Below are 27,406 nucleotides of genomic sequence, written 5' to 3' on the forward strand. Positions count from 1 at the left end.
AGGAGCTGATTCACTACATTTACTTAAGGCTGGTACAAAGTCCCTCATAGTAAAAGTTACATTGTATGGTTTATTCCTTGAGGTAAGGCAGTCCCCGGTTAATGGTGGGGGTTCTGTTCCCGGCTGAGCACTGCTAACAGAAAATCGGTGATAGTAGCACTAATGACCAGCTTAACGGCACTGTTAACAAAGGTCGGTGCTGCTGACTAGCGATCAGCACCGAAAATCCAGTTAACGGCATCGCTAGACAAGCTGTGTAAAACCGGTTCGCTGTTAACTGATGCCACCAGTAAGTGGGGACTGCCTGTATTGATATCAGTGTCTACTTGTTCCAGTAGTCTTCATGGAGCTGAATAGGGTCTCTCATCATTTTGCTATGCAACATTAGCAAAATAATTAGCTGGAGCTGAATAGGGTCTCTCATCATTTTTCTATGCAACATTAGCAAAATAATTAGCAAGCTCATTTGTGGCTAAGTGGGGATCTGCTATTTTTCTAATTCTTCCAAACTAATGTCAGAGGTATTTTTAAATTTAATGAAGATATGAAAATTGTCCAAGATTCCTTTCGTGCATTTTCAATTTCCATGCAGAAATGAGCTCTTGCTTTTCAAAACTCAATAAGGTAATGCTCACATTTTTGTCTGGCATTTACGAGTCCACCAGGGAATTGGTCGGTGAGTAAATATGCTTGAAGTCCTAGGTATTGATTGAAGATCAGCTGAGAATATATCTGCTGAGACAGTCAAAGTATCAAATACAGAGGGAACTGATTGAGCTCCTGGAATGTTGCCTCGAGCTTTTGCCAGTGTTCCAATTAGGTAGCCTCATTCATTACTATTGGAAAATAGTCGCTGGTAAATCTATTATTTATCACTCTCCAGTTGAAGTCAATAAGGCAGTCATCACTGCATATAGATAAGTCAATTGCTGACAATGTGCCTGTTTGAACCTAAAAATGTGTACTCCCCCATGTTTATTATTCCCAAATTTACACTTTCTGTAATAGAACTGATGCAATTTCTCCTTTGATTGGCAATGATATCACCTCAAAGAGGGTTTCTGCTATTTATATCTCCCAGAATAGTAAAGGGCTATATGGTAGCTGTGTTGCTCCTGCCTTTTTCCAGGAGACTGATTGTTTATGGTTGCCTTCTATTTCAAGGTTGATGGTGCTGTTTCCATGGAGGAGGAACCTGCTGCCAATGGCAAAGCCTCCCCAGTCTCATGGGTGTTGGGCATCTTTGTCAGAGGAATATCAAGCTCAGGAGCACCAGACAAAGCTGGCACTGCCTAAGGAGAGGCGGAAGTGCTGGACACAATTAGTGCATCCTCTGAAGCGTCAGGAGCACCAGTCGGAGCTGGTGCAGGACCCAGGGAGATAAAAGCTCCAGATACAGATAATGCAGCCTCCAAGGAGGCAGGAGTGCCAGTTGCAGCTGGCACAGCCTCCAAAGAGGTGGACACATCAGGTATAGCTGGTGCAGCCTCCAGAGAGGCAGAAGTGCCTGGCATATCTTGTGAGGACTCCGAAGAGACAGGAGTGCCAGAGACAACTAACACAGCCTTTGAAGAGGCATGAGTGCCAGAAATTACTGGAGCAACCTCCAAAGAGGCTGGAGTACAAATTGCCATTGAATTTCCCTTTACATTACCAAAAGGAGCACCTCTGGTAGTATTTACATTTCTTCTTTGGTTAACAGCAATACAAGAAAAGGATATTCCTGGTGTAACATACTGGCTTGCTCTGTTTCACTTCACATTTGGCAGGCTTGCCTTGCATCTTCTGCTGACAAGTTCCAAACATGTGACCATATTTTTGACCATAAAAACATCTCCATGGTCTTGGGATATATTGCTTAACCATAAAATGTAACCTTGCTGCTTTTATTACATCAAGGAAGCACGTAGAATTGAATGTAATAATTAAATTTGCAAGTGGAACTAAGGTTCCATTGATCATCTTCTTTCTTTCAGTTCTAATCACACCTTGATCTTTTAACTCTTCTACAAGTTTCCCTTAAGATGACATCATCAGTTGGGTTGCAAATATGATTCCCATGGAGTGATTCCAAATAGCATGTACTGTACTGAGCAGTCTACTTTAACTCCTCTAAGATGTGCTTTTAATTTTTAGTTTTCTTTTGGTGAGGCCAATTCTACTGTGAGTTTTCTCTGACCTCTTGATATTTTAGGCTATCATCTACATAATGTTTCTGTACACATTAATAATGTCATAGAAGCTTCCAGATTAAAGGTCAAATACTTATCATAAGAGGTTCCAAATATCCCTGGTCCTATTTCACACACAATTCTGGCAAATTTCCATTTGCATCATGCTCCAGGTTCCAGTGTAATTACACTAGAAAGTTTCCTAGTCATATCCAAACTGAGGATGTCAAACCTGCTTGTTGGGACTGAGAGCACTACAAGAATACATTCACCCCCACCCTAAATATATTAATGGGCAAACCAAACAGAATGTCAAAAGTCTTATCCCCATAACCAGACCACCTCTGTAATCCATGTCCTAGCTCTGCAGAATAGTTCTGCCCATGAGGTATCAATGTGATATCCCTCAGGTCTAAACATTATCGAGTTTGGATATAAACCTCAGTCCTAGCTATGATACCTTTTACTATTTATCAGATCAAATAAGTTTTACTAAAAATGGAAAATTTCACAAGACTTGACCCAAATTAATAAGTAATAGTATCTAGAACTTGAACTCTAACCCAGGAACAAATTCCAGGGGTTCAAGAGCCTCCTCACAAACGTCAAGGGGGGTTGTGCGAGAGAAAGAAAAAAAAGAGTGGTTGCTTTTTATTTCAAAGTATATTTATGCAGTACTCATATTATGTTACATGTAGTAATTGGGAAAAGGTAGATAATGGCCTTTTGCATTAAGTCTTCAGTATAAAGTCCAATGATGATTGTTTATAAGCATATTTAGTGTTTGCGAATTATGCAGTGTTGACATGTTAGGGTGAGGAAGGGTAGAGTTGCCCTTTGAATATCCATACATTTTTTTACTTGGGCTTATCTGGATTTTGCCATTATCCAACAGGGCTTTGGCTCTATTAATCCAGATAATCGAAGGATTACTTTTCTTTTTAATTTTACTCAAATCCATTACAGCAATCTTTAAAACACATCATACACCAAAGAACGAGCCCCCCTTTTTTTTTTTTTTTTTAGCATTTTGCCCAAACCCATTACAGCTGTCTTTAAAAAACATTGTACAGTATACAAAAGCAAACTTTTTTCTCATTTTACCCAAACCCATTGCGGCTCAGTCTTTAAAATCAGTTGAACACAAAAAAAAGCAACCTACAAATATAAAAATACAATTTCTCTGTCATCTACCTGTGCATGCTGCCCTTAGTGCTTACGATGGCTGGACTTTTAAAAACTTGTGAAGAGGTTTGCTAGTCTTCCTCCACCTCCTTCCCCTCAACCAGCTCAAGTCTATCATTGAGACTTGCATCTTCTTCCTGTTCTGCCTCCTGTGACTCTTGGGAGACATTGAGTAGTAAAGTGGCTGGAAGAGTCATAGAGGCCCCTAGAGGGTCATGCTCATTAAAGTTGAGCCCCGCATATCGACGAAAAGTGCAAACAGGCTCTTCTGCATTTCCAAGCTGAACAACTGAGTTACTGAAGAAGTGGATGGCAATGGACTTGGGGGCATGGGAATTTGGGATCTGAAGAAGCTGTCAAGGGTTCTTTGACATGACTGTTTTGCAGTGATATTCTGCTGAATTTCTTGTACTTGAGCCCCTGTGTCCAAGGCTGCAGGGCAGTCATTAGGGTCAGTTTTGGGGGTCTCCATAATCTTGATAAACATGTCAAAGACCATATGTTCTTGTATAAGGGCATTCATTGTGAAATAGTATCATTGTTGTCGTCTTCAGGAGCTTCCTTGTCACCAGCAGCAACTGCAGCAGCTATTTCACTCTCAGACAAAAGTTGGAGCCAGGGTCGCACTGTCATTCTCTTGCCACTCCTGTATGTCATCCTCGGGAATTTTGTCGCCTGACAATTTCTAGTTTCTTCTGCAGGGTTAGAACCTTCTTTGCCCTCTTAGGACAAGGTGGGGCCATACACAGCACATACACTACAACACAGTAATAGCAGGATCTGCAGTGTTGCAGGCACTGCAACAAAACAATGTGCTCAGGGTATAGCATAGGATAGTGTAAGGAACCCACTCACAAACAGCCCAAACAAGCGACTGATCGTGCACAATTATACAAAGAGGGAAAGTGCTATTTGTTACCAAGTGCATTGATACTTTCCAGAAGCATCCAGTTAGAGAAACAAATGTTTATGATGCATTAAAAGCAAAAAATCGCAATGATGCATGCATTTCTGCCAATAGCAGGAAAGCTTACAAAAAACACAAGTTCTTGATCACCCACCCACTGTCTACCATACACAGTTGAACTGATGACATGTCCATATCAGCTTATTAAAAGCAACAAAGTGATGTATGATGACTTGTAAAGTCATGCTTTTAAGCCCCTAACAGTGGTAAAAGCTTGCTTTCTGTCTCTCCCTCCTTCCTTTGCTTTGTAATTTTTATTGGTTTTTCATAACATTTTTTTGGTTATGCACCATTGATGCAGTGAAAATTACTGAATGACAAAACACTAAGAAGTGAAAAATGGAGAAGTAATAGGAGAGAAAGGGTAGGTAGGTGTGTATACTGTTATTTGTGTGTGTGTGTGTATGTATGTGTGTGTATGGGTAGTAAGTTAGCAACATTCACTTTAGGGTGTGACATCCCTGCCTACACGAGTTAGGGTAGGAGAGACTCTTTAGCTTTGGCAGGCAACTAATCTAGAAGGACACTGAAATCAAACCAACAGGCAGAAGGGACCCTTAGCCTAGGTAGGCAACCCTTCCAAAAGTAGGTTACTCAGAATACAAACCTTGTTCACCCATCTTGGACTGTGCTATAGCCATTGTACCATGGCCTTCCATAGTCTTGGGTTTGAATTTACTTGTGTGGGGATACAAGAAGAAATTTTTCCTCATTTTTGGTCACTTCCATTTTTTTGAAAAGTGTGTAGGACAGGCTGATGGGAAAGAAAACGTTTGGTGAGTTATTAGGAAAGTACCTTATTCTTTCTTTCTCAGCTAAATCTATCCTGACTTCCCTTCCCCCATTATTGTGGCAAATCTGTAGGGGCTCTTTTTTGCCTTACAAAGTGTCCCAGCTCCACTTTGTCAGCCAGTTGCTTCTGGCACTTTTATGTAATGATGTACAGTCAGCTATATTCAACAGTTTAATGAAATTATTGTAAATAACATATACTGCTGTTGATTATATTGTTTGTTGTTCTGTTGACTTTTACTGTGTTGCTGTTGGGAGACATTGAGCTGAACCCTGGCCCTGCTACTCATTGCCATAAGAAAAATTGCAGAGTACTTGACTCAAATATTTGAGGCATAAGGTCAAATTTTCTTGATCTCCAAATTTGTACCTGCGATTTGATGTTTTTATATGAGACGCTTGTAAGTAGTAACAAGTCAAAGGTTGAATTTTTAATCCAAGAGCATGATGGCACTGGCTTTATTTATAGTCATAACATCCCACATATGTAAAGCATGGCTGTATACACTAAGTCAGGACGACCTATTTATCGTCAGGAAAATGTCAAGTGTAGTTGCCATGAAGTTCTTTGTTTTAAGAATTCCAGTAAGTTCTGTAATGTTTATGTATTTGCTGTTTCCTGCTATCTAATATCAACAATTTTATATATTACCATCTCTTGGAGAGGATTAGTATTGCTCAGTCACAGGATTAAAAAGCTTCATTCATTACTTGTGGAGATTGCAATGCAAAACATAGCAAGTGGCTTAATTCAAATTCCACAGATCAACATGACCGGTTTGCTCTTGAGTTCTTTATATCCTCTGAGATTTTGTCCAGCAAATTGAGGATATTTCTGCTAATAGATTAGGCCTCATATTCACAGATGTTCCAGCTGTTGTAAAGTGCAAGGTCTGCGAGCATATAGGCACTTCCAAGCATTGTGCCATTGAAATGGACATACCTGTCAATCACCATATTCCTAATGCCACCATTGGAAATATAGTCTGGTAGAAATCTAGAGCCAATTGGGTTTGCATTATTGAAGTTTGTCAGACACTTAATATTTCAAATGCTGTATCAGATCCAGATCCCAAGAAGAAGTTAGATGAAATGCTAATGGCTGTTAAAAATACAGGCATTAATACAATTTCTATGGAAATGCAAAATTGCTTGAAGATATTGCCTTCCCATGTACACTAACACAAACAAAAGACTAGGCATTGAATAAAGTTCTCTCTCTCTCTCTCTCTCTCTCTCTCTCTCTCTCTCTCTCTCTCTCTCTCTCTCTCTCTCTCTCTCTCTCTCTGCAGGGTTAAAATTTTTCTAAATCTTGCAAATACTCATGGGTTGATTTTCATACCAGTAAACCTCCCGTCTTCGTGTTCTCACAATTTGCAGACTCACGTATTCGCGGGTTTCTCTGTGGAACGTGTCTACCCATTGTTCACGGAAAATTCGTCATGACTAAAATGCACTTTTTGTGGTAAAACTATTAAAATACTCAGGTATACGCATTTTTAGAGGGTTTTTCTTGTGTTTAAACTATCAAAATAGGTAGTTCTAAGTGTTTTTAGAGGGGTTTTAAGTATTTGCAGATTTTAGTTATTCCTGGGGGGGTGCAGTACACATCCTCTGTGGATACAGGGGGTTTACTGCATAGGGAACTGTGCGTGTCACTTTGTTTTTATACGTTGCTCGTATCCAAAGTATGAGCTGTATATACAGTACATGATAAAGTTTGATATCCTTTAAATGAATATAATAAATATAATTGTGTATATTAGTAAGTATAGTGCATTACATATTTGCCGAAAGTTTCAAACAATGATTTACAATAGCCTAAACTCTAGTAGTTTACAATGTGTTTCAGATGGTGCAAAGATTTCATAAATATTTGTATGGCATATGAAATAAATAACAATATTGCTGTAATATGTCTTTAAAAGGCCCTGTACACCCACAGATTTGACTGAAATGTTCAATAGATTTTTAATGTGAGAGAGAGAGAGCTGATAGTCAATATGCATACAGGAAACACTTAAGTACCTATGATGTTCTTTTAGACTTGACGTGCCATTTGCAGGGGAACCTTGATAAGGGTTTTGAGTGCAGAGTACAGTAATTCAAATAGATTTTAGTGCTGCTTTTGATTTAATAAATCACAAGGCACTTACATATAAACTTCAGAACTTTAGAGTGAGTGGATGTTTTAAGATTACTTCAAGATTTTCTTACAGGTAGGCACTCCAGTAAAATGAAAACACTATTGATTAGCAGATCTCACACAGATTTCCCCCCCCCCATCCTCCCCTTCAGGTGGATGGAACTTTGCTGAATGAGTCTGAACCTTTAACTATTCTAGGTGTAACTTTTGAGAAACATCTAATGAAAGTTTCAGCAAATGCTGCATGTTTAGTTAGCTATTTTTTGTAAGGCCTCATATATTTATAACAGTGATGAAATCAGTACAACTTGTTTTAGGTCATTTGTACTTCCTTTACTGGAATACTGTTCTCCGGTATGGATGCCTGCTTCTGTTAGAGATTTATCTCTTTCAGATAGAGTTGTTCATTGTGGTAGGTTTCTGTTTCCTAATACTACCTAGTAGCAGTTATGGCATGGACCATCGACAGATGATCTCTTGTTTGTTGCTTTTTATAAGTTCTATTTCAACAGAGATCTTTCACATTCACGATTGATCCCTGATCGATTTTATCTGCCAAGAGCAACCAGATTCGTTGTGCAGCAGCACTAATATGCAGTAAATGTGCCTTGCTGTTGAACTTCTCAGCTTTAGAGGTCCTTTATTCCTCACACCATTGGACTGTAGAACAGCATCCCAGAGGATATTGTGCAATTCGAACTTCAGAAGTTCAAGCAAAAATGCAATGCATTATTACCTTAATACTATTCTCCTTGCATTTCAGTACATTTTATCAAGTGATATATTTATTAATTTATTTTTCCTTTTTCAATAAGTGGTATCTCTTCTTTCTTAATTTCCAGTTACTTCCTCTTACTTCTTGTTAAAGAATTCTTCTTCCAAAGAATATGGTGTTCACACCATATTCTTTGGAAACTATATTCAAGGCAGTGGCCCCTGTGGGCTTGTTCCATATGAATATGTTTCATCTATTGAATAATATAATAATGATAATAATAATAATCAATAATAGTAATAATAATAATATAATTTGGCAGCAGACCCTCTTTTAAACAGGTTCTATTGAATATTATTGCTGCTTCAGCTGCATTTATTTTTCAGAAGACTTTTTCTATTTTCCTTATTGCGGACTTCTCTTCACTGGAGGTGCGTGCTAACAGCTCGCCTATATTTGTCATTTCATGGGGAAAAGTAAAAAGTCTGGATTCTGCTTTTTTATATATTCTATACAGTTAGAATATTATGACACATAGTTGCTAAACACTTGTTGCCGTGACGTTTCGACAGACTCTTCTGTCATTCTCCAGTGGGAGCTAGTAGAGGACTGGCAGATTGCATAGGTCCTTCTGAATTTATACACGGACTTCAGCGGGGGGTCATGGATGGTGAATTTTGATTGGTGCAGTTGGCGAACTTCAAGCCAAATTTCTGCGGCGAAGCTCGATCCTGACAGATCTTCACAATCTGGGAATATCACTCATTCCAGCATTCCCATTGGCCTGCCGTTGCGTGATGTCATGCCAACTGACATCATCAGTAGTTTGGCTGCTATTGGGCGGAGGGTGAATGATGTCATTATTTACTCTTTCTGTCGTAGTCGGGGGGTTGTCTCGAAGGGCGTCTCGCTCATCAGGGGCGTCTCCATTCTCAGGGTTGTCATTTTCAGTTATTCGTTGGATTTGGTGGATGTTCTGCATTACTCTTCTCAAATTCCTGGGTAGGAGCGTTGCCTCCTGTGTCGTATTCATTGTTGGTTTTCTCTCGGCAATGAGGAGCGCCTCCAGCAGGTGCAGACATCGAGGGTCGGCGGCTCTCCCGATTATACTTATATTTTGTATAATACTGTCGTGGAAATATTTTGGGTAGCACGGGCATGGTTCATGATGGCACCCTTCTGGGCATGGCAGGAGATCCTTTTTGGCAGACGCATCGTGGTCATTCCAATATAAGCACCGGGGCATCCATGGACAGGACATACAAAATAAAAAAAGAAATAAATAAATCTTGTAATTTATCATAAGAACCGCCACATCCTTGATTTCGTGATGAAGAATAACCCCTCTCCGCTGGCAAGAGAACCCCTCAATTAGAAGAACGTGGTCTACCAATTTGTATGTCCTGTCCGAGGATGCCCTGGCGCTTATATTGGAATGACCACGATGTCTGTCAAAAAGGATCTCCTGCCATGCCCAGGAGGGTGTCATCATGAACAATGCCCGTGCTACCCACATATTTCCATCTCCCGCAACAGTATTATACAAAATATGAGTATAATCGGGAGAGCTGCCGACCCTCGACGTCTGCGGCTGCTGGAGGCGCTCCTCATTGCCGAGAGAAAACCAACAGTGAATATGACGCAGGAGGCATCGCTCCTACCCACGAATTCGAGAAGAGTAATGCAGAACACCCACCAAATCCAACGAATAGCTGCAAATGACAACCCTGAGAATGGAGACGCCCCTGATGAGCGAGGTGCCCTTCGAGACAACCCCACGACTACAACAGAAAGAGTAAATAATGACATCATTCATCCTCCGCCCAATAGCAGCCAAACTACCGATGATGTCAGTCTGCATGACATCATGTAACAGCAGGCCAATGGGAACGCTGGAATAAGTGATATTCCCAGGTTGCGAAGATCTGTCAGGATCGAGCTTTGCCACAGAAATTTGGCTTGAAGTTCGCCGACTGCAACCAATCAAAATTCACTGTCCATGACCCCCCGCTGAAGCCCGTGTATAAATTCAGAAGGACCTATGCAATCTGTCAGTCCTCTACTAGCTCCCGCTGGAGAATGACTGAAGAGTCTGTCGAAATGTCGTGGCAACAAGTGTTTAGCAACTATATGTCATAATATTCTAACTGTGTAGAATATATAAAAAAGCAGAATCCAGATTTTTTACTTTTCCCCGTGAAATGACAAATATAGGCGAGCTGTTAGCTCGCACCTCCAATGAAGAGAAGTCCGCAATAAGGAAAATAGAAAAGTCTTCTACAAAATAAATGCAGCTGAAGCAGCAATAATATTCAATAGAATAATAATAATAATAATAATAACAATAGTAATAATAATAATAATATAGAGTTCTCTCTGTTTTTATAATAATTGATTTTTCTAGGTTACTGCATTCTGCCAGTAACACACCGATATTGGTCATACTTGGAGAGGAAAGCAGGTTGCAAAATTAGGTAGTTTATTTCTGATGTACACAGTAAAACAGTAACAGGATACATGTATTGAAATAGGGAGTTCATCATCCATAGGGTTGTCCTTCAGGAAAAACTCTCTTTGGAGTTGTCCATCTGGAGAAAGTCCTCTTCAGTGTTGATCGAGGCCATGTTTAGCTCAGGCTCCACTGAGCATGGTCACGTCAAAAGACAGGAGTAGACTAACTTTTGATGTGAGTATTGTTCTTTATACAGTATGCGAGAAGGTCAGCAGGGGTCAAATTCAGCTGCCCGCTGATTGGATGATGATAAACATTCGCGCTGCTTATTGGCTGGTGAGATTTTCTCATAAGCTAAAAATTTTACCAATGTTGGTTTCTCTGCTACAGCCTTGCTGAGCGGGGGCTGGTGTGTGACATCATTTTCTGGTATTTCCTGGCGAATATTCTGATTTGGCGCTGGTTGGCTCTTAGAATCTCCGACATCATTGTGAGTTTCAAGTTCGGGATAGTCGTTTCTTGTGGTGTCTGACGTCGGTCTGTCAGCTACAGAAGCAATAGGTTGCCTAATGCTGGAGGCACTCTTAATACAGCAGGAGAAGCCCTTATTAAAAAAATACCACCCAAGAGGTGTTCCTCCTGCCTACCAGCATTAAGCGACCTATTGCTTCTGTAGCTGACAAACCGACAACAGACACCTCAAGAAACGACAATCCCAAACGTGAAACTCAATGATGTTGGAGAATATTCACCAGGAAATACCAGAGAACGACGTCACACATCAGCCCCACTGCTCAGCAAGGCTGTAGCAGAGAAACCAACAGCTGTAAAATTTTTGGCTTGTGAGAAAATCTCGCCAGCCAATAAGCAGCACGAATGTTTCTCCTCATCCAATCAGCAGGCAGCTGAATTTGACCCCCTGCTGACCTTCTCATACATAAAGAACAAGACTCACATCGAAAGCAAGTCTACTCCTGTCTTTTGCTGTGACCATGCTCAGTGGAGCCTGAAGAATACTCTCCTGAAGGACAACTCAAAAGAAAATTTTTCCTGAAGGACAACCCTACAGACGATGAACTCCCTATTTCAGTATGCTGTTATTGTTTTACTGTGTACATCAGAAATAGACTACCTAATTTTGCAACCTGCTTTCCTCTCCAAGTATGACCACTATTGGCGTGTTACTGACAGAATGCAGTAACCTGGAAAAATCAGTTGTTAGAAAAACAGAGAAAACGCTATACAAACTGAATGCCACTGATGCAGCTATCACCCTCAACACCATGTGTATAAAAGAGGGTTTACTGCCTATTTATAATATGGTAATAATAATAATAGTAATAATAAAAGTACATGGGATTCATAGTTCACATTTTATATTCTATCCAAGGCATATAATCTGATATAAATTGTCAGTATTTTACTGTTTTACCCATTTATTTTGACAAAGTATATACACCATAAGAAATTTAATATTTACTTAATTCTCATCATACTGTATTTATGAATTCAAAATTACCACTATGTGCCATATTTCTGCTTTTCAACTATTTAGCATATAATTGTTTGTGCCTGGAATGCAGTAAAGTAAGCAGTGTTTATTGCCTTCAAAAGACTCTTATTAACATCCTGGAGTCCAGGGCAATGAGTGGGCCTGGGATTTTATGATAACTCTCCTGACAGTAATAAGTGTGTAGAAGCTGCTGTTATATTTTCATAGTTAATTGTTGATTTATATTAGAAATTTTATTTTGAGTTAGATGTGATTTATGTAAATGTATATGTAAGTTGTGAGACTCCATGTCTTTTATATACAGTATACAAAAGTTAATAAATATGACAAATTGTATGCTTTTAAAGACATATTGTTGTGGATGCTTGTCATTTTCAGTTTTATATCTTGCCAGTGAGTGATCTGTGAAAGTTCAAGTTTTAAAGAAGTTTGTAGTTAACCCTTAAACGCCGAGCCTCTATTTACAAAAGTGTCTGCCGTGTGCCAGCGGCGTTCAGGAGTTAGCGCCGAAGCAGAAAAAAAAGTTTTTTTTTAAAAATCACAGCACGCTTAGTTTTTAAGATTAAGAGTTCATTTTTGGCTCCTTTTTTTGGCATTGCCTGAAGTTTAGTATGGAACCATCAGAAATGAAAAAAAAATATCATTATCATATATAAATATTGAAATATATGACAGCACAAAAAAAAACTTTCATATATAATTGTATACAAATCGCGCTGTGAGCAAAACGGTTAAAGCTAATGAGTTATTTTTTCTTTTTATTGTACACTAAATTGCAATGATTTTGGTATATAACAAATTGTAAAACGATCAAAGCAACACAGAGAAAATATTATCACACAATGATGCATGAATTCATAACGAGCGGACGTAAAAAAAAGTTTTTTTCAAAAATTCACCATAAATCGAAATATTGTGCTAGTGACTTCCCGTTTGTTGCAAAATGAAGGTAATTGACTGAATATTACTAGACTGCAAGTGTTTTAGCTTACAATTGCAGTTTTCGACTATTTCGGTCGTGTTAAAGTTGACCGAAGGTCGAATTTTTTCTATTTATTGTGATTTATATGAAAATGTTTCAAAACTGATAAAAACTACAACCATGAGTTATTTTTTGTAGTATTCTACATGAAACTGTGCACATTTTCATATATAAAACTTTATGTAATGGCTAATAGAAAACGGTGCAAAAATTACGACAAAGTGACTAAAGAATTTCCAAGATGTTCGGCCGAGTTACCGCGCGGACGTAAGGAAAAAGTTTTTTCGAAAATTCACCATAAATCAAAATATTGTGCTAGAGACTTCCAATTTGTTGCAAAATGAAGGTAAATGATTAAATATTACTAGAATGTAAGAGTTTTAGCTTACAATTATGTTTTTCGACCATTTCGGTCGAGTCAAAGTTGACCAAAGGTTGAAATTTTGGCACTTATCGTGATTTATATGAAAATATTTCAAAACTGATAAAAGCTACAACCACGAGTTATTTTTTGTTGTATTCTGCATGAAATTGCACCCATTTTCATAAATAAAACTTTATGTAACGACTAATATAAAACGGTGCAAACATTACGACAAAGTGACAAAAGAATTTCAGAGATGTACGGCCGAGTTACCGCGCGCGGATGTAAGGAATTTTTTTTTTTTTAATTCACCATAAATCGAAATATTGTGCTAGAGACTTCCAATTTGTTGCAAAATGAAGGTAAATGATTGAATATTACTAGAATGTAAGAGTTTTAGCTTACAATTGCATTTTTCAAACCATTTCGTCGAGTCAAAGTTGACCGAAGGTTGAAATTTTGGCACATCGTGATTTATATGAAAATATTTCCAAACTGATAAAAGCTACAACCATGGGTTGTTTTTTGTTATATTTTACATGAAATTGCACACATTTTCATATATAAACTTTATGTAACGGCTAGTATAAAACGGTGCAAAATTTACGACAAAATGACGAAAGAATTTCTGAGATTTTCAGCCGAGTTACCACGAGGACGTAAGGAAAAAGTTTTTTTCAAAAATTCACCATAAATCAAATTATTGTGCTAGAGACTTCCAATTTGTTGCAAAATGAAGGTAAATGATTGAATATTACTAGAATGTAAGAGTTTTAGCTTATAATTGCATTTTTCAACCATTTCAGTCGAGTCAAAGTTGACCGAAGGTTGAAATTTTTTGTAGTCGACGTACAGTACATCCACTCGTCACCCGGCAGACAATTTTAGTCGACGTACGATATGTCCAGTTGGCGTTTAAGGGTTAATTTAATTAATATGTCTTTGGGTCTTTGTTTGCAATACAGTTAGGAGATTTAACGTTTAGTTTTTTAAAAATGGGCATGAGTTCTCTTTCAGTATTCTTAATTATACAGCATATTAAAATATATTTTCCAAGTACTTATGATCATTTTAGTAAGCGTCACTAACCATTTGAATTTGAATGCCATCAAATTTCATTTGTGTCAAATGAGATTAGGTTAGAAAAGTATATAGATAATAATTTGATGGATAATATTACAAGGTCAGCCAACTGACTAAGATTTCATTAAAAACTATTCACCTAGTAGTTTAGGGAAGGTCAGATTTGTTATAGGAATTGATTTTAAATGTTTTTGACATATGCCATCAAAAGTTTTTTCTGATTATTTATAAAAAAATTTGTTAATCTAAACTGTCTTATAATGTGAATAAATTTTGTACTTTTGTCTTTTTTGCATTATTGCGTTATGAAATAAAAAAAATTTTCTGTTTACAGGTATGATGATAAGAAAAGTTACATAGAAGCTGAACTTGATCTGAAAGAGGAACATGCAAAAGAAACCAAATTGTTCTTTGATGTCCCTGAAGTCCATTCAGAATTTGAAAACAAACACAAAATATTTAGTGAGAGATATGAAAAACAGTATCCTGGGAAAATTGATGCTAACCATAAGGAACAAAGATGGCAAGAATTTTGGAAGGTTATTGTCACTGGTATGCAAGAAATTGCATGGAGAGAAAAAGTTAATATACTGAAAAATCAGTTTAAAATGGAACCTGAGATTAGAGATTCAAAATCTTCCAATGCACGAAAGACAAGTGACACCAGAGATGAAAATGACAGTAATAGAAAATCCTCAAGAAGAGATGATGTTCATGGTTCTAGATTAAAGTCTAGAGGCAGATCTAGTAGTGTTGAAAGAAAATCTCCTTCCACAAGACAGAATAGTGACAAATCTTCTCCTTCCAGGAAAGATTATTCAAGGAGGTCAAGACAGAATAGTGACAAATCTTCTCCTTCAAGGAAAGATTGTTCAAGGAGGTCAGGGAAATCATCATCTAAAGAAAGAGAGATATCCAAAAAAGGCTCATCACATGATAGCAAAGGGGAAATTTTCTCAGTGAGTCATGCTTTGAATGTCATTGGAGAAGTCTCTACTCATTTAGGAGTATTGAAGCCAGCATTACAGGTAGTAATTGACAGAATAAGTAGATCAGGAGTTAACTCTAAGGAAGCAGTCAGCATTCTGACAGAAAATGACAATGCTTTGTTAATAGAAATGGCATACAAAAGGCTTGAGTCCATTGCAAAAACAGCACCTAGAGGATCTCATAGAAATAAGCTGATTAAAGCTTCTGAAGAAACAAAGAAATTAAAAGAATTTGCTGCTCTGAAATTGCAAGAAATGGCAATTGCTGCTACAGATAATGCAATATCTAGTAGCAAAAATCTTGAGGAGGATTCTCCAGCATCTAGTTCAGGCCTGAACAAGAATATTAAAATGAGTACGGAAGTGGCACCAAAACTTGTGCGAGGCTTAGATGTTAATAAGATTGCACGTGCTACACATGAAAAGGGCACTGAGGCCATCATAGAATTCATCAAAAATGCTTTTGCATATGAAGGCATTATTACTCCAACACCACAAGATATTAACGATATATACACAGAGGTATCACGGATTCACTTTCAGATAAGCCTGAGTGATACCACCATGCCATCTGGAAGAAACACTTCTGAGATACTTCTTACTCCAGAGGCTTTTCAAAATGATAATAGTCTATCATTCTGTTCATCACTTACAGATAAAAAGGTTTCCTACCTGTCAAACACTTCATCAAGAGATAAGAGTGATGATTCATTCCTTGCTGATTCATCTTCAAGGGATAGAGCTCACATGTCAAGTTCAAGCAATAACAGTCCATCATTGTCTTGTATTCCAAGTAAATCTGTAAAAGGTAACATTAACCAAGTCCAGTTACCTTTATCAGGAGTGGAAAGCATTCCTTCATTCCAGCCTAAAAATTCTGTAAATGAAAATGATGAGTCATCTTTCCAAAGCATAAGTTCAGTTCAAAGTAATCCCTCATTCACACGAGGTAATGAGCCGTCATTCCCTAGTGGGTCCCAAGGTTATTGTGCAATTGACCCATCAGGCAGAGACTCTTCTGCATTCCTTTGCCAGAATTATGTTGCACAAGGACAAGACAGTCTGGATAATCAAAATTCAAATGATAAAAGTAATGAATTGCAGAGAGATCTTGCAAGTAATTTTCAGCCATGGGATCTTAAGGAGAAGGATAAAAGTACTATTGATTTTATGAACCAAAGGTTAGATTTTCTATTGCAAGACACAAGGCTCCAAACATCAGAACAAAAGGATGAACAAAATGAAACTGAACAAAGTAGGTATAGTAGAAGTGGCCACCATTTTTCAAATCAAAGTAATGAACAAAGTCATATAGATGAGAGATTTGGTAGAACTGAAATGCAGTTTTCCAATGAGAACAGTGAACATAACCAGATGGATGAAAGTTTTGGCAGAGGTGAACAACAGTTTTACACTCAGAATGATGAATTTAATCGGATGGGTAAAAGATTTGGGAGAAGTGAACAGCAGTGTTCAAATCAAAGTAATGAATGTGAGGTTAATCAGATGGCTGGAAGATTAACAATGGGGAGCCAACAATTTTCAAACCAGAATAATGAATATATTCAGATGGATGAAAGATTCAGTAGAGGTGAAAGGCAATTTTCTAACCAAAACTTTGAAAGAAGTCAGATAGATGAAAATAGACTTAGCATTGGTGACATACCATTTGGCCATAGGAGGAGATATGATGAAGACCAAGACTTCGATATGGATAGTAGGAATTTCAGTAAAGATAATTATAAGATGACACAGCCTTTTGATGATGATCAGGATAATGGCCAAAGAGATTTTCCTGTAGATAGAGGATACATCTATAAAAATACCAGTCAGTTTGCGAGAAATGAACCATACCAAGGTAGTGGCCCTTTGAGCAGGGAAGGTACCGAGTTTAATATTGAAATGAAAGGAGACTTGAGGAATGTGTTGAGTAGAAATTTAGGGAAAAATGAACCTGAAATAGATATAAATAGCATGAGAATTAGAGGTGAACCTTCACAATTGCACAGTCAGTCCCTGAGGGGAATCACTGACAGTAATTGGGGTCAGCCAGGGCAGCACATGATGCACCAGAGAAATAACCAGCAATCATATCCTGGACAGCAAGGAGGAACTATCATACCTGGAAGGACTCCAAGTGAACGACACATTGATGAATTCCTCAATAGATTCCGTTAAATCTCTTTCGTCATATATAAGATTGCTTTTCAAACTTTTTAATATTTTGGTTGAATCTCTTCTTGTCAGGTTAAATTAGGTTTTTTACTCGCTTTGTAACTTCATTGACTTTTGTTATTTTAGTTGTAAAATTACAGTTTAAATGATAAATGTAGAGGATGCTGGGTAAATCACAATTGTTTTTTATTTTCTGCAAGAAGGTGTCTATATTTACAATAAAATTTTATTCATCTGTTGTTTCAACCTACGGTATTTGAATTATTTTTGTCCACTGGGCATGGTTAATTGTAAACCTTCTTTTAAACTTGTGCCAAGCACAGTGTAGTTGGTGTTAATTTTGTTCATTCATCTTGAGCAATTTTACTGAAACTAGCTGAATATATGTCTGGTAACAAATTTCATACATTCAATGGTTTTTACAAATTTTGACAATGTAGTTTTTCTTCTTTTCATATTTTTTTTCAAAATGGATTAATTTTTATTTAAGAATCTTATATTCGCTCTCATTTTTGAACTTGTATAGGTAAGGGTTTGATTATAAAACAAGTGTTGATGTTTACAACACAGTAATTTGTTTCTGAGTTAAATACTAAATTTCCCTTCTGTGTAGGAGATCAGGGAAGTATATTTTTATGGATATGCTTGTTGTTTAAAACTGTTTGCCCATTTGGCATGTCCAGTTTTTGGGATCACTAACAGTTTTGTCCATTTCTTGTAAAATTTTAAAGGGTAGAAAGAATTAAGAAAGTTAATACAGTTTTGGTTATAACATACCACAGAGATATGGCATATTTTTTCCAGCACTTTATAAAATTAGTTGATGAAGTAATTTTACCTTTCAAATATTACTTTCTTTTTTGTGCGTGATATTCTTATGTATGTTAAGTTAAGGAGAGGCCTAAATAAAGTAAGTAAGAGTAATAAGTAAAAGGTCATTTTATTGGGTAAAAGATGTGAGAACACAAGAAAGATTAAAATTGATGCTAGTTTATTAGTATATTAAAGTACAAGTTATTTTTGGTACATTTTCTTTGACCAGTGTTTTCAGTTATTGTGGAATACGTTTTCAACAGTATTTACCTGTTTTTCACAAACAATTTTGTATATCAGAACTTGAGTAATTTCAGAAGAGAATTTTATCTTAAATTGAGGTAAAGCTAAAGGCTATTCTGTTCTTGAATAGCTGCATTATGTATCCTCTGTGCATGATTGACACTTTGGTGACAATTGGACAAGAAGTATGACATGTTTTGATGAAATATGCTTTGTTGTTATGTGGAGATTCTTGTGCAGATATCTCTTTTTTTTTATGATTCTGAAAATTCTTTTGACAAGCATGAAGTATTTTTCATGTGTGTTTTGAAGAATAGAATATAGTTAATATTTATGTACTGAAGACATATTCTGGTGAATATTGGGGTATGACTGGTGATTTTTCATTAGGAGCACGTTGATAGTGATTTTATGGAAGATATCTCTCTTTTTAAATTGCAATTGGAATTTTGTGCAATTTTGCAATATCACAGGGAGTTTTAATATAAATTTTACTTTTCTGGTAAACAGCTGCCATTATTCTATAGTGTGAAGGATGCCATCTGTAATGAGGTAAGTATTTTTTTTGTCAGTTCATTCACCTAATGTATTTTTTTCCAGGTTGTATATACTTAGTATAGTCTTTGTACTGTATACTAAGAGGCATTTATATATGTGTAATGGATAGATAGAATGCTATTTTAATGTTCTAATAAAAGGTCATAAGAAATGTCAGTGTTTTGTAAACCTATTATAAAATGGAATTATTTTAAGTTAAAAAAATTATGGGCTAATTACAAGAAATGTGAACTAGGCATTTCAGTGTTATATACAGTACCCTATAACACAGTATAAACTAAAATCAGTAAAAATCTGCCACTAGCATAAGTAAACAAAGAGACTAGAAAATGAATAGTTGAATGATAGGAAAGGAAAACAAATATTAAATGGCTACTGTAGAAAATAATTGGCAGAAAGAAACATACTTGTGTAAAAGGGCTCTGCTGATGCTGTTTGTAAGTATTTTGGCATAATCTTATGTTCTCTAATGATTAAAATTGCTATTTCTAACTTTTCTGTATCCCAGTCTTTAACAAAATAAAGTAGTACAAAATTCTTTCAACAAGTTGCTAAAATTTCATCAGTTGTATGTATTAGGTAGCTTTTGATGTATGAACTGAGGAACCTAATCTCCTTGTACAGACGGTCAAAGGTTTAATAATCCACTATAAGTCTTGCACTTTGTTAATGACCATGTATAACTATAGTCAGATGGGCTGTTATGTCAGTTCCAGTAGTTTAATGCTATTTTTGTTCAAACAATTTGTTAAAAAGAGGATATTGTTAATTTCAATAAGAAAAATGTTATTGATGTGCAATGTTAAGGATTCCATCATATGAAATGGTGCTTAAAAAAAACCTCACTCGATGACAGTACTTCTCCACTAGTGGACAATAGACCAATCAGTAGACCTCCCAGCCAGGTATATTCCAGGCAAGAGGAATGTGGTGGTTGACTAACTGAGTAGTCAGGGTCAGGTCCTGGGGACAGAGTAATCCTTACATCAGGAGATAGCAGACAAGCTCTTCAATCTCTGGGGAAGACCAATGATAGATCTTTTTGCAACAAGGTTTAACAAAAAGCTGGAGGTGTGTTTGGTTGTCCCAGACTCTTTTGCTATGGCAGAGGATGCCTTTCAACATCCCTGGGACAATCTGGAAGTTTATGCTTCCCCTCCCTTTTGTCTGATCTGTCAAGTTCTGAACAGAGTAATGTCTTCCCAGAATCTCGGAATGACCCTTGTAGCTCCATGGTGCTCTCATGCAGAATGGTTCTCCAATCTGGTAACCCTTCTGTTAGCAGTTCCCAGAGAGATCCCTCCTTCGCACAACCTCCTTTGCCAACCTCACATAGAGAGGTATCACCAGTCGGTAAGGTCCCTATCTCTTCACGGCTGGAGACTATCCAGTGTCTCCTGCAAGTGAGAGGCTTTTCTTGCAGAGCAGCAACGGAGATGTCTAGCTAACTCAGACTGTTTACCAGGGTAAATGGGCCACCTACTGTGATTGGTGTCGTTGAAGGAGTCTCTCTCCAGTTGGAACCTCTGTTCAGCAATAGCGGATTTCTTGGCCTTTCTCTGAAAAGAGAAATGTCTTTCTATGTCTGCCATCAAGGGCTATAGGGCTGCTTTGTGTTTGGTTCTACACCTAATAGATGTAGACCTGTCTTCCTCTTGGGAAATATCAATGCTTCTAAAAAGCTTTGAATAGTCTTTTCCTGCAGAACTAAAACCTCCTAATTGGGGCCTGACTCTGGTACTAAGCAGTCTCACTCAAGCCCCATATGAACCATTGCAACAATCATCTGACAGAGACTTTACCCTTAAAACGGTCTTCTTGCTGGCTCTAGCTTCATGGGAGAGAGTAGGCAAATTCCATGGTCTCTCTTCCAATGTTAACACTCGTGGGTTTGGGGCTATAGTCTTCAAATTTATCCTGGAATTTGTAGCTAAAACTCAAAATCCCCCAGTTCATGATGACAGATTTGAATCCTTTTCCATTCCATCCTTAGGAGATTTTGTTGACAACGACCCAGACGAATTACTCTTATGTCCTGATAGGGCGCTGCATGATTATCTTAAAAGGACTCACCACTTTAGGCTGGGGTGTCAAAGACTTTTTGTAAGCACAGGCCGGAACAAGAAAGAAGTGTCCAAGAATACCTTCTCTTTCTGGCTACGTGAGGTTATCAGTCATGCTTATAACTCTTCTGTAGCCTCTTAACACAGTGTATGCAAGAGCGCATGATATTCAGGGTTTAGGTCCTTTGTCAGCCTTTAGAAGAACTTATTGGTCCATAGGATTTGGAAGGCTGATAGGTGGCTTCGTCAAACTTCCTTCACATCCTTCTATCTAAGGGACGTTGCCCACAGGTCCTTGGACACTGTTTCCTTTGGGTCCAGTGGTGGCTGCTCGTCAAGTTATGTAGGTCATCCAGTGCCCCTAGCGGGACAGTTTGTATCTTACCTAAGATGATGGTATGAAGTGAAAGTGAATGAGACAACTGGTCTTTTTCCTTTCTATTTTCCCCTTCTTCTCTGCCGGCAGGCAGTAGGAAGAATGATTCATCAAGAGCTAGAACTGGTTAGATACAGGTGAGTGAGCGCCTTTCTATTTGAGAAAAATTTTTTAATACACTAATCTTTCCTTGCAGAAGCTAGTCCCTCCTCTTTCTAACAAGGGGAGAGAGGAATCATAACAAACGAATTGGTGGCTAACTTAGGTTTGTTGTCTTAACAGACATAGCTCTTTCACTTCCTTTTATACATTACTGTATTCCTATACAAATGTATATTAGCCCGGTAAAATGACCATTTGATATTCTTTATTAGACTAGTCAGAGGCTTTTGTCTCTTTTCTCCGCTTTTATTTAACCAAGAAACAAGACCAAGTGTACTGAACCTCCAGTCAGTCTGAGAGTTCCTTTCCTCCCACCAAAAGTGAGTCTGTCCTAACGTTAAGGCCTAGGTTTGTTCTGCGTATGAACAACTGACAAATTTTTAATTAATTTTTACTTTTCAAAGCTAACAAACTTACGGTCTTAACATATATTGCCCACCTCTTGCCACCCCTCAATGGATTCCCAGGGCTGGAAGAAACTGATACGTCATGGCATTTTTGGATGAAGGTAGGTTGATTGTTCTTTCCTATCTCACCTGAGTAGCCAAACCCTGTTGCCACTGATACTTTCTTTTACAATTTCTATTTTTTTTTTTACCAGTTTCCAGCTGGTTCTTTTCTTGCAGAGCACCCTCAGAGATGTCTGGTTATCTCAGAAGATCTTCCTTAGCTGTGTACCAAGGCAAGTGGGCCGTTTACTGTGGTTGGTGTCATCAATGGGGTCTCTCTCTGATCAGAGCTGCTGTTCATCAAGTAGTATATTTCCTCGTTTTTCTCCGCAGAGAGAAACAACTTTCCATGTCTTACATCAAGGGCTACAGAGCTGCCTTGAGTGCAGTTTTACGAATGAAGGATGTTGATCTTTCTTCTTCATGGGAGATCTCAATGCTTCTCGAGAACTTTGAGCAGTCTTGTCCTCCAAAAGAGCTTAGACCACGCAGTTGGTACCTGACTTTGGTATTGGGCAGCCTCACTTGTGCCCCGTTTGAGCTTCTGTGTCGTGCGTCAGATAGGAAGCTGACTCTCAAGACGGTTTTCCTGCTGGCTCTGACCTCCTCGAAGCGAGTTGGTGAACTCCATGGCCTATCCTATGATGACAAGTATACAAGGGGTTGGACATCTGTAGCCTTCGAATTTGTCCCAGAATTCATGGCTAAGACCCAAAACCCCTCTTGTCATGATGACAGATTTGATTCCTTCTCAATTCCGTCTCATAATGACTTTGTTGATAGCAATCCAGAGGGATTGCTCCTTTGCCCTGTCAGAGCACTACGCTGCTACCTGAAAAGGACTCGCCATCTCCAACTGGGCTGCCAAAGACTTTTCCTTAGCACTGGCCAGAACAAGAAAGAAGTGTCCAAGAATATGATCTCCTTTTTGTTAAGTTTTGCTTATTCCTACACGAATATAAAACTTTGGCAAAAGCAAGTCCCTCCTTTCTCTAGCAAGGGGAAAGAAGATTGATAGCAAACTATTGGTGGTCACAAAGGTTTGTTATCTACAGATATATTTCTTTAACTTCCTCAACATTGTCTCATCACATTGTACGGATTCCCAGAAGTCTGACTGATAAATAATCACTTATTTATTATGTCAAAGGCTTTGGTTCCCTTCCATAGGCTTTTGTAAGCCAAGAAGAGTTATCAGGTATGTTGAACCTCCAGTTGGTTCCAGACTCTTTCCTTCCCCAAAAGTGAGTCTATCCATAAGTTAAGACCCAGGTTTGTTCTGCATATGAACAAATGACAAATTTATTAATCAATTTGTACTTTTCATAGCTAACAAACCTGCGGTCTTAACTTATATGGCCCACCTCTAGCCACCCCTCAATCAAGTTTCCTGGGGTGCAAGAAGCTGAGGCATCATTTCTTAAGCTACATGCGTGAAGGAAATTGATGGTTGCCACCTAGGCCTGTCGGCCTACTCTTTACCGGTTTTCAGCTGGCACTAAAAGAATTATCCATAAGTTAAGACTGGAGGTTCATTAGCTATGAAAATTGCAAACTGATTAATAAATTTGTCATTTTTAACTATTTTGGCAATATTAAAGTGCTGCTGCCTAATAGAAAACCAACAATAATTTCTTTGAAATATCTACCTTATAGCATCAGAGTGGAAGAAAGAGCAAAAGGGCATGAATCAGTAAGGACTGATAGTCCAGTTGAATCCTGGCTTCATTTGGGTCTTACTGATTGACATGTAAGCAAATGGCACTTGACAGAACTGAAGAGTAAAAACTCTCTTGAGAGATGTAAACAAATATGATATAATTTATTAATTTGTGTTTGAATAGGTATTTTTCCCATCATACCGTGAGCAATAGGCACTTGATAGGCAGCCATCCATATACGACTAGGTTAGGTTCCTCAGAAATGCCCTCCAGACTCCTTGCACTTTGTTTTTGATGGTTGCTGGCCCAAAGGAAAAGGCTGAACTGCTTCATTGAGCTTTTGGGACTAAGCAATCAGCTGGGGATGTCCTTCTCCATGATACTTGTCATCCTGAACCTATTCTTACAAAATTTGTGTTTTGCTGTAGGGGTGGAGAAGATCCTCATGGTTTCTTCCCTTTGTTTTTTAAAAAGGGTTTTCGTGTATTGTCTCCAAAGATTAGTAGATTCTATTGATTTTCAGGTCAACATGGTATCTTTGCAGATGAGTTCAAGCTGAGCAATACAGTGCCTGTTCCAAAGAGTGTCATATCTGCAGACTGCAGTAACTGCAGGCCAGATTTTATTCTCCCTGTGCTCTCAAAAGTTGCAGATTAAGTCACTCTGCAGTGTAATCTACAGGATTGTTAGCTGATAGTCAATATGCATATAGGAAGCAGTTAGGTACCTGTAATGCTCTTTTAGATTTGACATGCCATTTGCAAGAGAACCTGATAGATGTTTTGAGTGTAGAGTAATTCAAAAAGATTTTAGTGCTGCTTTTGATATAGTAAATCACAAGGCACTGATTTATAAACTTCAGAATCTTGAAGTGGGCGGATATGTTATTGGATTACTTCAAGAATTCCTTACAGGTAGGCAGAAGCAAGTGGCCATTGATGGAATCTTTAGCAAACCAAGACCTATTTTGTCTGGAGTTCCACATGGTAGTGTCCTTGGTCCACTGTTTTTCTTAGAGTATACAAGTGATATGGTTGTTGGCCTGGAAAACAAGATTGTTCAATATGCCGATGATGCATCACTAGTGGTTGCAATAGTCTCCACATCTGAGGAACGAAGTTGCCCTTATTCCCAATCATGACGTGAGAGTAGTGTATTAGTGAATGATGTGGTTGGTGGGTATGAAGGTAAACTCCAGTAAAATGAAAATACTGTTGATTAGCAGATCTCTTACAGATTTTCCACCCCATCCTCTCCTTCAGGTGGATGGGACTCTGCTGAATGAGTCTGAAGATTTAACTATTCTTGGTGGGACTTTTGACTAGCATCTTACTTTCGAGAAACATCTAATGAAAGTGTCAGCAAATGCCACTGTACTTCAATTCTTATTCTCTCTCTCTCTTCCATCTTGCTATCTACCCTCTCCTAACAGTTATTTCATAGTGTAACTGCAAGGTTTTCCTCCTGGTACACCTTTCAAGCCTTTTTACTCTCAATTTCCCTTTCAGCGCTGAATGACCTCACAGGTCCCAGCACTTGGCCTGTGGAGTAAATTCTATATTCCATTCCAATGCTGTACAGAAGTTAGGTATTATACCTAAGGTCTCATATATGTACAACAATGATAAAATCAATTCAACCTGTTTTAGGTCGTCCTTCCTTTACTAGAGTATTAGCAATTATGACTTAGATCATCAACTGATGGTCTCTTGTTGTCCATGTTTCATTAGTCGTATTTTAACAGAGATCTTTTACATTGACAATTGATACCTGATCCCCTTTACCTGCTGAAAGCAACCAGATTGGCTGAACAGTAGCACCAATATGCAGTACAGTAAATGTGCCTAGCTGTTGAACTTCTGAGTTTTGTTGGACTGTGGATGCAATTCATTACTACCCTAATATAATTCTCTTTGTATTTTGATACTGTAATTTACTTACATTTTTATTTATTTATTTATCACTTTGTTAATTTATCTTTTCTAATAAGTGATCTCTTCTTTCTGTATTTCCTATTACCTTATGTTACTTCTTCAAATGAACACCATATTCCTTGGAAGCTTGAATTTCAAATCATTGGCCTCAGTTTGTACCATATGAATAGTGTTCATGTTCTGGATAATAATAATAATAATAGCAATACAGTATTAATAAAATTACCTGGGCTTTTTTTATTACTCTTATTTTTGCTCCTTGCCCTGTCGTGACTGACCTATAGATAACAACCCCTGTGTGTCCTAGAATACATTTCTGATCACTCTCAGAAAATGAAGGGAGCTGACTTTGGATGATTTGCTTCCTCACCAATAGAATTTGAGTAGCTGACATGGCTGCCTTTTGTGGAGAATAATGTATCTCTGAGCAAGTCCATGAATGTGGAGGTCATTGACAATGATGTTGTGGAGTTAGTGGAGGAGCACAAAGCAGGGCTCACCACAGTAGAAGTGCAAGACCTTCAGATGGAGCAGCAACAAACAGCAGTTGAGGAATTATCTTCAGAGGAGGAGAAGGAAAGGAAGACCGTCACTAGTTCATTAATAAAAGAAATGTACGCAAAATGGGATAAGATGCAAAGTTTTGTTGAAACATAACACCCTGATAAACCTGTAAAAAGCTGTTGTAAACTTTCTGAGTGACAATGCTGCGTCTCATTTTAAGAATATTTTGAAACACAGGTAAACGCAAATATTATTGGACAGGTCTCTTCTTTCATTCCTTTTCCTGTACCTCTGTTCACATTCTCTTTCTTCCATCTGATTTTCCACCCTCTCCAACAATTGTTTCATAGTGCAACTGCAAGGTTTTCCTCCTGTTACACCTTCAAAACCTTACTATCAGTCTCCTTTTTGCTGCTGAATGACCTCATAGGTCCCAGTATGTGGCCTTTGGCCTAAATTCTGTATTCTTCTCTTTAGTGAGAAAGAAACTCAGTGAGTCTCAAGAAAAAAGCAGTAAAGACAGAAAAGAGAAACAGATCCAGAAACACAGTTATGTGCTGTTTTTATGGAAGGGGACTTCCCCTACCAAACAAAACAATCTCCTCTTCACATTTCTCACCACCTAACACATTTGCCATCAAGTCTCCCAATCACAGGAAAAACGAGAACAAATATGCATTTATCTCAACGATTTACTGTATTTTTGTATGTCATCCTGCTAGGCTTGTAAAATTTGAGTTAAAATGCTTTTATTTGTTGTGTTTTGGATCTGGAGTGGGTTGATCCAATTCTGTTTATTTCCTACAAAAAAAAAAAATGAAATTGCTCAGTTAAAGGACCCCCTTCTTGAATGGGTTAAGTCATTAACTTAGGTATGACCACTCTTCCTCAATCTTTTGACTAAGTTCGAAGTCACAGCATTGTGTAATTCAAAATCCTTCATTTTTGTGTGCTGCTGTAATTTTACATGTTCCTGGAAATAAAAATGTAATTGTAAAATATATAACCAGCCAAACTTTAATAATTATATTTTACATTGACAAAATATAGTAAATAATTAATACAGCCTTTACTACTGGTGAAGGTAGTAATGGGAATTTGTCTTTTAA

At 37.8% G+C, this 27,406-nt stretch overlaps 1 protein-coding gene across 1 annotated transcript in view; it reads left to right on the top strand.

Annotated features, from left to right (window-relative positions):
* The window catches only part of LOC136844860 (uncharacterized), a 64,869-nt gene extending 45,570 nt beyond the window's left edge, over positions 1-19,299 (top strand). Inside the window, exon 2 of the mRNA XM_067114104.1 lies at positions 14,705-19,299. Within this exon, the coding sequence (XP_066970205.1) occupies positions 14,925-17,537 (2,613 nt within the window). The 5' untranslated portion in view covers positions 14,705-14,924 and the 3' untranslated portion in view covers positions 17,538-19,299. The remainder of the gene's footprint in view (positions 1-14,704) is intronic.
* Positions 19,300-27,406: the final 8,107 nt, after the last annotated feature.

Source organism: Macrobrachium rosenbergii, chromosome 13 (assembly GCF_040412425.1).
Source record: "Macrobrachium rosenbergii isolate ZJJX-2024 chromosome 13, ASM4041242v1, whole genome shotgun sequence".
Taxonomy (NCBI): Eukaryota; Metazoa; Arthropoda; class Malacostraca; order Decapoda; family Palaemonidae; genus Macrobrachium; species Macrobrachium rosenbergii.